At 31.6% G+C, this 10,650-nt stretch overlaps 1 protein-coding gene across 9 annotated transcripts in view; it reads right to left on the bottom strand.

Annotated features, from left to right (window-relative positions):
• LOC111709040 (serine/threonine-protein phosphatase 2A 56 kDa regulatory subunit epsilon isoform) overlaps positions 1 to 10,144 on the bottom strand; it is a 33,342-nt gene extending 23,198 nt beyond the window's left edge. For 4 of the 9 annotated variants that reach the window (XR_002766776.1, XR_002766777.1, XM_023482615.1 and 1 more), the window contains exons 1-3: positions 9,976 to 10,143; positions 7,574 to 7,635; positions 7,338 to 7,429 (exon numbers count right to left, since the gene is read on the bottom strand). Coding sequence is in view for 6 of the 9 variants with exons in the window: in XM_023482615.1 (XP_023338383.1) it covers positions 7,338 to 7,429; positions 7,574 to 7,626 (145 nt within the window). In the remaining 3 variants the exon portion in view is untranslated. Of the gene's footprint in view, positions 1 to 7,281; positions 7,430 to 7,573; positions 7,636 to 9,975 lie in introns of those variants that run through there. The other 5 variants (XM_023482617.1, XM_023482622.1, XM_023482621.1 and 2 more) reach the window with 4 other exon arrangements.
• Between the last annotated feature and the right edge of the window lie 506 nt (positions 10,145 to 10,650).

The raw sequence follows: 10,650 nt of genomic DNA, 5'->3' as shown, positions 1-10,650 counted from the left end.
AATTTTTTTTAAAAAGGGGGGGGGGGGGGGGGGGGGGGGGGGGGGGGGGGGGGGGGGGGGTAAAAAATATGCACTCCTGCCTTGTACGATTGTTCACGATATCCAATGAAGGCACTGAAATTTGAAAATATTCCTATAGGGTATGAAACACATGGGATATCAAAGAGAAATTAAACAAATATAATAAGACAGAGTTTAATGCTTGTTCCCATCATTTACAAAATTTATTTTTTTGCAATTATTTAGTTGCCTAATTTATCAGAACAGATGATATATGATTAACTATGTCTAACTTATATTTTCTTCGAAAACGTTGCAGTATTTATATTTCAATTTTTCCTTCCATTGGAATTCAAGGTATGAAAATGAGATGTGTAAAAATTTATTAGAGCACAGAGCCGGGCCAAACACTAGCGGAAAGGGACTGTAGCCATAGTTTAAAGACATTCTTTGATTTATGTACGAGGTCCGATTCACAATGGTATCATTCAAACCTTTCTACAGGGTGTCCTTTTAATCTTCCCAATTTTCAAATTGCTGTAGCTGTTATTTTTGGGAATTTTTTAATCTGTAAAAAAATTAAGTAATCAAAATATGAACGTTTTGTTTAATAACTGAATTCACTTCTTTTTCTCTAAAAAAGTGTTAAAAATGACTGCCATTTTACTAAAATGCATAATTCAGCTCTAGTGCGAAAATTGACCAAAACTCCATAAAAGTATTTCGGCCGGGTTGAACTCTACAACGAAAGGAGGTATAGACACATTTTAGCAAGTCTGAAGCTATTAACCTTGGCTATTATCGTGCAAAATCAGTTTTATCTAACCCGCCTACCCAAAGAAAGGTGAAACTGCGCGTGAAACGTTTTATCGAAACACTGGTGTATAGAAAAACTGAATGTGTGTCTTTTTTTCTGCTACACATGTTGCGGAAATTTTTTATATTGCAAAACGTTCTTATTACAGTTTCATAAATCTTTTTACAGATTGTCAGAATTATATGGACGCACTGTAGTATTAAAATTTGAAGGATATCGGGATTTCTCAAGTCTGAAAATTGCTCAATTTGGATTGTTTCCTCCATAGTTTCTGACGAAGTAATGCGTAAGTCAACACACAGGAGAGAAACCACGATGGAAAATAATTTAAAAAAAGAGGATGATGAATATTTCATGTATTCTTGATAAGAGCTTTTAAAGGTACCGTTGTGAATTGGACATGAGACTCTATAAAAGATTTGAGATCAGGCTTAATCCAGAGATTCAGAAGTTCTGACTTCAGGTGATCTTATTGTTCTCTGAACTCTCTTATTGCCCATGTAAGAAACATGAAGCAATAAAATTTAAGAAAGGTGAAAAGTGCAATGAATTGCAAGGCAAGTGCCGGACTAAGAAATAATGGACACAAGGATAGAATCAAGGGGGGCGGGGTGTCATTAACCTCTTTATCTCTATTCATTTGTATTAAATAAAAACACAGATTTAGTTTGGGCTTTGGAATAAAAATAAACACAGCTATGACAAATAAACAGAAAATAAAAATAAATAAAAATGTTATCTAAAAAGATAAGACCTAGATAAGTGCAGGGAATGCATGACTGGAAAATGTACGAATAAATAAAGTTTCAAACAGATAAACAAACAATATCAATAAAAAAATAAGTTTCACGACGTGTTTTTCATAAAGTTGACATATCTCGTAATTTCAATATTATCGGGGAATGTAATTGCTTGTATAATTTTACTATTTAACAACAAGTTTAAATTTATCCGAAAAAAAACCCTTTCAAATTGGTGAAATATTGTCTATATAAATAAATGAAAAATGATTGTTTATGTTAAGATGAGACAGATGCAGAGAAACTGCATACTGATACATAAAGACATGTAATCTCAATGTTTGTCGTATTAGCAGTATTCATTTTAAATGTTGTGCTCTACGAGAAGAACGAATCTTAGATTTAATGAATACTAGCTAAAGGGCCCGGCGTTGCCCGTGGAACGAAAAAATAATTTTTAAATATATTTAAAAAACAATTAAAATTGCTGAAAACAAATTTCGATTTTTTTAAGCCTAAGACACCCCCCCCCCCCCGAGTGTCCACAAAAAAAATTCAGCCCAATCGGTCCAGCCGTTTGGTCGGCTATAGGCAACAGATATATATACGAATGTCTAGTTTTATTATATAGAAAAAGATGTTGCGAAAGTAGTTAAACTCTCCTATCTAATTTTTTCATTATTTCTGACCTCTGATTTTTTGCAAAAATACAATTAATTTAATGTTGCGAAATCACGATTTACTTAAAACAACTTTTTACTATTTTTTTCTCCCACTTTTGTACATTTTTTTTACAATGCAAGAAAAAATTATTGTGTCCGATAGAGAGAAAAATCAAACTTAAATTATTTTGTCCTCACTTTTCGATCAAGTCACTTACAAAGACCTAGACAAAGAAAACAGAATTATGGAGTCTGGCATCAAGAAAAATCTTCAACTTAAGTTTCTAAAAAAAATTGGATAGAAAATTAATTAAAAATGAAAGTAACTTGATTGATTTTTTTCACTGATTCTTTTTATCTGTAACTTTTCGACCAAATTCACTTTTTCTCACAAAACCGAGAGTAAGTGAAGAAAACTATCTGAATATGAGATTATGAAAAGGGAAATGTTGAACTACTGTTCTGAATCTGTAGGGGAGACTGCTCCTGGCTTTCTTAACTTTCCACCCACTAAATATCAGCGCTTTAAACAAACACTGAAGGAATTCCTGGGGAAAATTGAATCCCCACTCAAGCTAAGAATCTCCAGGAAAAATTGTTCCAAAAGAAGGATTAAAAACCAATTTTTTTACATTCATTGCAATCTTCCCAGTTATGACGGGTAAAATTGAAAATAGGGCATGTAAATAGCTGATGCTTTTCATTAAGATCATTTAAAACATTATCACTACATTGAATCTCTCAAGCTAAGAAGCCATGGAAACCCATGAAGCTTCAAATCAGACTTATCCGAAATTTAATTTGATTAATAATTCTGAACCATTGAGGTAAACAAACATTGAAATATATAAAATTGTACAATTTGGATATTAACTATCACTAAACTTAATTTCTTTTTTTGTAACATATGAATTTTTTTCAAACCAACAAAAAAAAATGTTTTATGAATTATTAAATCGATTCGATTGTTGTATGACCATACATTGGGAGGCATAAAAATATGGGGGGGGGGCCGGGGGGGGTTTTGGTCGAGTACATAACAATACCTTCCCCCCCCCCCCATAACAATAAAAATTACGTATTACTTGAAAAAGATTGTTTTTATTGATTCAACATGAAAATGTTCTTATTGGAAACTAAGCCGAATTGAATGGCTTCACAAATATCAATATAAAACATAGTTCTACTTAAAGTCTTATTTTAAGACAATTCAATACTCTAAAAAATGATTCAATGGTTTCACCAATAGTTCAGAAAGAGCGTAAAATGATCGTCCTTGCTAAAGCTGATTCTATATTTACTATATTCAATATATTGTTCAGTTTATTGAAAAAATTGTTGTTTTGTGGCGGCTATGAAAGTCGTCTTTCCTAAGAAGAACCTTTCGCGGCAAGTAGAAGAATAGAAGGGAGTTTTCCAGAAGCCACGTCATGATATATATTTTCTACTTTGTAAACTTAGATAAAAAATATAGTTAGTCGTTATCTTATTTCTCGTCTTATTGCTATCCGCCAAAGTTTAAAACTTGAACTGATTGACCATGATTTTAAGTATTGAAATATAAAATGAGAAGTAGATTTTACAAAGATTTCTTTACTATAAAAAATGGGTTTCAACAATGATTTTTAATGGTGCTAAACGCGAATGTCTAGATTATGTTGTACTAAGCAATACCGATTTTGTGCATGATAGGTGAATATTTGAGTTTTTAATGAATAATAAGCCCTATATCAACAAGATGACGCAATTAAAAATAAGTCTTTTATATTGTTGTTAGGTTTTGTTTAGTTTTCTCTTTCTTTTTCTTTTTTAGTAAATTTATTTTTCTTATCTAGAAAAAATTAAGTTATGGTTTCTTTTAAAAACACTATGACAACATTTAAAAGTAAAGTATCACCCTATGCCATAAAAAAACACATAATTTAATCAAAAATACCAGCCATAATATTTAATTCCTTCAAGAGTATTAGATTCTTTTTGACTTCATTTAACTTAATTCAAACACCGTGTACATTTCAATTATGTAAAATGTTTATAAAAAATTATATCATTAAACATCAGGGAAAAATAAGCTGATAAAATTCAAGGTCCAAAATGACTAATCAACAACCAATTATGGGTTAAAAGAATGTCTGAAAATACTTAAAACACCACTACTTAGTGAATGTGCATCAAAACACAAATTTAATTGAATTTTCTAATTTATAGCTGATACAAACTTCATAAAAATTGACTTTGAAATCGACGAAATACCTTGGTTAATATGTTTATCAAGACTGTTTCTAGGCAGATTCTAAACACTAAAATACTATTTTATATTTAATAGTAAAACTTAAAAAATAATTCCAAAAGTAATTGTCATTCCTTTGAGTTTGGTAAAAACACAGTTTTGATGCAAAGAACAGAAAACAATCCATGATGAGATGATGATATTGATTATCATTTTGAGAGAAAAATATTTTTTTTTTTTGATATTTTGCCCCTTAGAGATGGGGAACAGTATATTTTTACTGATCTGGATCCAAGAAGGCAAAATGTTGCGAATCCTAAGCACACACTTCAACAGTTCTTTATTCATTATTTCCAAGCATCAAGAGCAATTTTATAAGATTAGACAAAACATTTGAGCCTTTGCCACAAACTCAAGTCTTATTTCCTAATCCCTTTATTCTAGCAACCCTATTTCGTAAACCTTAGATATGTCAAAATATGAAATCTACTGTATCAAATATTTTAAGCTTGAAATATCAAGTTTTACAGTATCTGAAGTCTGCAGGTTTAAGATATAGGGATGAGAAAAAATAAGTTTATGACAGGAAGATTAGTCCTTCAAGAAGAATAAGGGCGCATTTATTAACTTATGAATGAATTATTAAGTTAAAAGAAAGAGAAAAAATTGACTGAATAAGGGGATGGGTTAGTGAGGGAGGGGGGGAAATTAATGTCCTGATTCCATAATAAACTCTAAGATCTAATATTAATCATAATCGCATAATCGCATAATGTTGAATTCTAAAATAGTATTTCTTTTACAATATCTCACTGAAATATTCATTAAAGAGCACCCCCTTGGGCCGACCCCGTCCCCCCCTTAGCTCTTCATTTGTGCAGTGGGCTACGTAGAAAAACAATTAGTGAACCTACTAATAGTATTAATCTTTTTAAACGTTCTAATTAAAAAAAAAATTCTGAACGCATGTCAGATGTCAGATGATTTTAAGATCATATGATCAAATTTACACAATGTTAAAGAACTAGAAAAACAAGAAAAACTATTAAATTCAGGATAAGTAATGTAAAGCGTAATATCTATATCTATATATTAATTTAGTTGTCTGTCTGTTTATTTGTAACCTATAAACGTCAAAACGGCTGAACCGATCGGGCCCAAATTTTGTGTGGGGCCTCACGTGACCCCAAGGAAGGTTTAAGAAAGTTTTCAAAAATTAGTGTTTAAAAGATTTTTATTTTTGTATTTTGAAAATTCGCGAAAAAATATTATGAAATCCGCAAACTTTTTTGTTTTTGTAAAAGCCTAGTATGTATATAAAGTTGTAATCTCTTTTTGTTTTTCCGATCATAACTCAGAAACCCCTGGACCGATTTGATAGAGGAACTTAGGAGCCCACTTAAATGTTGTTAGCTTGGTTTTGAGATACTAAGTTTAGTAGGTTCAATATTTACAGGAAAAATAGCTAATATTATAATTTACGACAAAGGCGGGTAAACGGTGGAACTAACTATGACTTTCCTCGGACACGCTGGGTTCCCAAGCTAGTTGAACGAATAAATGTTTATTAATTCTTATCAAAAGTAAGGGTCCAGTGAGTTCCTATAAAAAAATTGGGTCTGATCGGTTCAGCCTTACTGGACTTTTTTAGTTTTACTTTTTTCTTCGTTAAAGAATGAGTCTAACCCCCTGGAACAGAACAATATCAATGACAAGAAGTAGTGCTGAGAATGTATTAAAATAAAAACGTTTATCTGACTTATAAAACAAATGCAATTCATGTTTTCTATTAACCTTACAATGTATGGCAGCGAGGAATTGGAAAATTTTCGATAATATAAAATTGCTCAGTTGTTGAAAACAGTGAACTTTGTCACCAACACCCTGTATCACTAAATCTTTGCAACATGATGGTGTAAGCTTTAGATAATTTGATCAACCGGAATGCAGTTTTGAAATATTTAAGGTCTTCGACAATGGGTTTGCAAATAAATAGGGATTTGAAAACCCGAGTTTGTGACAGCTCAATTCCTTTGGTTAAGTCATAATATGTAGTTTTATAAACAAAAAATATCAGATTAGATTTTCCTATAATGTAAACCATCATTTTTCAAATGGTATTAAATGGATGACATTTACAAAATAGCTGCACTGTATTTTAGCGTGACATTTCCATGGAATAGAATTTCCATATTTAAAGAAAAGGCTACTAACTTACTAGTGAGAAGGACTTTTAATTCAAATAATTTAAAAATTGATTCATTCAAACTAAATATTTTTTATGCATTGCAAATTCACACAAAACAAAAAATTTATCAAATTTTTCGAGCCAGAATAAAAAAATTTGACAACAAATATGGTTCTTTAAAAAACAAAATGCCCGTTGAATGGTTTAAGGAGTAAATGAATAATGTTCAGAAAAGAAGATTACCAATTACCAACTTTCTTAGGTGTTTTATTTTGACATTGACAAATTTAAAAGGAGAAAAAAGAATCACGAAAATTTTCTGATATCCAAGTAAATAAAGAAAGTTAATTAAATATTTAATCCGACCTCCGGAGCAAATCAAAAACTAATCTCGTAGCAGACATTAACTTTTTTTTAAAGAAATAACAAAACAAATTTTTTTTATAAAATTAATATTTAAGTTTCAGAATAAGATTAACGCAAAAAGTATAAATTCCGTATTTCTTAAATTATTAAAACTACATAACTTATTTATGCCCTGGATTTGGATATGCATTAGGGACAATTTTAAAACTACGGATCCAGAATCTTTGAGCAGAGGTAGAGCAGTTAGTTCTACACCTACTGTAGTAGGATAATCTTACCTTTGAGTAGGGGCAGAGCAATTAGTTCTACACCTACTGTAGTAGGATATTCTTACCTTTGAGTAGGGGCAGAGCAGTAAGCTCGACGTCTCCTCCTGTTCTGTATCGGGAACTGCCCTGGCTCTTCTTCTGTTTCTTCTTCAAGGATCTACAGGGACGGATTTTCATTCTCAATTTTCAACAAACAAAAGAAACAAAGATGCGAAAATATTGCTTAAAACAAAGATAAAATTAGTTTCCAAAAAAAAAAGAAAAAAGAAAAGTAAAAAGAATGATGCTCAAGAAATCCTACTCCTGCCTCTTTGCAAAAGGATCTATTCTATCAACAATCGTCCCGGAAGACATCCTGACAACCTGGAAATATAAAACACGTTAATCTATAAAATCCACCAGATTTTAACAAGCATCTTGGATCCGGATCCGCACTGTCGCGGCGTCCTAGATCCGGATCTGTGCTGCTTCAGCGCCCCGGATCTGCATTATTTAGAATCCGGATCAAGGTACTAACAATAAACATAAAATATAAAAAATCAGTATTTTCCCGCTTAAACATATCTTATGAACTATTATTAAAATAGATAATTACATAGATTTGTTCAAAATCATATAATTATAGGGAATTTAGGGAATACAAATTATAACAAATTAAAACAAATTTATCATCTTTGATTCCCCTTAGTATCTCCAATTCAGCGGTAAGACCCTATAAAAAATCAACCCCGACCTAACATTTTAAATAAAAAAAATTAATTACTTTCTTAAAGATGTTTTAGCAGTTTAGCAGTAAACAGTTAATAGGTGTATTTATATGTGTAAAATTGAAATTTTTCATTTAACTCAATTGTAATTGACAATTTTTCATTACTCGACACTTTCATTTTTATAAAAAAAAATAGGTCAGAGTTTTGTTGATTTCATCCTTTTACAAATCACAATAGCATTTAAACTTTAAACCATTTCTGTATATTATTAAAAAAAATTTCAAGAAAAATATAAAAGATGAAATCAGGGCTAAAAAGTTAAAAACTATGACATACGATAGCTTCACCTAAATGATTTAAATCTAATTACGTAAATCTGTTATTTATTTATTTTTACTTTTTTTTGTATTGTATTGGAACCAATTGTAGATTAAAAAATAAATCATAATAATTTTGCTGAAAATTAATGGTTATGTACAAAACTGATAAGGGGGGGGGGTCAAAAAATCGTATACTTGGACGGACCCTGCTTCCCTCTATCACATTACAATAAAGCTTATTAATTAAAAATCAGGTACATCAATATGATGGGGGTGGGGGGGATTAAAACTTATAGTTTAATAAGTGATAATAAACTTTTGTTTATAAATATAAAATTTTGTCTGCTTTTTTGTGTTTCAGAGGATCTCTTTTGATTGTTGTGAACACAAATATTTTCAAAAATGATATATTTTTCCATGACAATTGAGAAAACGTGCAATGCTATGAGATGAAAAAAATGCAAAATAATTTTTTGTTCCATTTATCATGTATGTTTAACTTATAGCTTGATATTAAATTGTGTCCAACCTTGACCTGCAGAAGTTAAAAATTGACGATTCTACGAGGATTTCAATATATGTCATTGAAGTGGTGGAAAATCACTTTTTCGACTTATTTTTCGACTAAACTTACATGAAAATAAAATAGTTTTCAACAATTTTTTAGAAAAATTTTAATATTAAGTCTTCTGGGGTTTCCAAAATGATATTAAACAACATTCCAAGTCAAAATTATAAGAGAGTTACAATTTTCAAAAAACTCAATAAAACGAAATTTTTTGAACTGTTCATTAATCGACCATTTTTGAAGGTATTTCAAAAAGTAATGACATTTTAGAATAAGTATAAAATATAGAAAATGAAAATAAAAATTAATTTTTTTTGTTCAGTTCTCAGGGTATGTTAGTGAGCAAGTGCGCATCAATAAAATCGATGATTTTGGGGCTAAAACTGCTTATAAAACTATGATTTTTCAAAATATTCCCTCCCCCCCCTCCTATCAATTTTGTACATGGGTCTGACAAGAAGTTTCTTAACTTAACCTAACCCGTGGCCGCAGCGCTCGGCCCAGAAAGTGTCTTAACTAACCTAACCTGTGGCCGCAGCGCTCGGCCCCCTAGCCATGTCCTAGCCGCAGCGCTCGGCCCAGAAAGTGTCTTAACTAACCTACCCCGTGGCCGCAGCGCTCGGCCCCCTAGCCCATCCTAGCCGCAGCGCTCGGCCCAGAAAGTNAATATTCAGTAAAAGTTGGTTTTATCTTTTAAACCATTATCTGGGATTTCCAAAATGATATGAAACATTATTCTCAGTCAAAAACTTTGGATTTTATAAAAGTTTTAAGAAATAAAATCAATAAAGTTCAAAAATGGCCAAAAAATCACGTTAATTCCGACGGCACCGGAAAAAATGGTGTAAAAAAATAATATTTTGGATTTTTCTTAGTTTCACATATTTCTATTCAATAGAAAAATTGCACCTCTGAACAATTTTTACAGGGCCGCCCTAGGGGGCCTGGGGGCGGGTTCAAAAATCGTTCTCTAAGAATATACTAATTCCAGCATAACATTTATGGGATGGGGAATTTAATTAATATAAAGACAAACATTCAGGGTGAAGTCAACTTTCATCCCAATAACGTCATACATAGTACTGCAGCATTAGTAAACAATTACCTTCTCAACTTGTGTTGGGTTAAAAACGAACGTTCATGTCACTCTTCTCTTCTTAGTTTATGCTTTCAACAGATTTGACTGAGATGAATTCACATGTTGAAGACAGCTAGGCTAGACATGAAATCAGTTTAACATACTAGATTTATCTGAAATATAAATAATCACGTTTTGATCATCTGACCGACACTGTGATCACAATGGAGGAATAACAAGTTATTTTTTCTTCAAACGAATAATGGGCGGGACATCACAGGATGGGTAAAAGGACTTTTAATGGCCTGAGGGGGCGGGGCAGTGGACAGGTGGAAGAGGGAGGTAGGTGGGCCCGGCTATAGTAGTTAGATTATATTTCTCTGGAGCAAAATGGCGACTTCTGGCCGGGCCGTGCCGAGATACCAGATATAGACGGGGGTAGAAAATAATTTTCAAAAAATTTATTTTTAAAATTAAGTATCAATAATATTTTAAGTTTAACAAGAAAAAAATGAGAAAAAAAATATTTATTTTTTTTAATCTACGCAATATGTTTCACCCGTTCCACCCCATTCCAGAACTAGTTTTATCCTTACTCGAGGGTACATACTTTCAGACATTATATTAGAACAAAATTAGTAATTAAAATATTTTTAAAGTTTACTTAAGTTCTATCTCTTCCACACAGGGGGGGGGGGGGGT

Source organism: Eurytemora carolleeae, unplaced genomic scaffold (assembly GCF_000591075.1).
Source record: "Eurytemora carolleeae unplaced genomic scaffold, Eaff_2.0 scaffold853, whole genome shotgun sequence".
In the NCBI taxonomy this organism is placed as follows: Eukaryota; Metazoa; Arthropoda; class Copepoda; order Calanoida; family Temoridae; genus Eurytemora; species Eurytemora carolleeae.
Note: the sequence above shows the minus strand (reverse complement) of the source record. Positions and strands in the feature narration are given on the sequence as shown.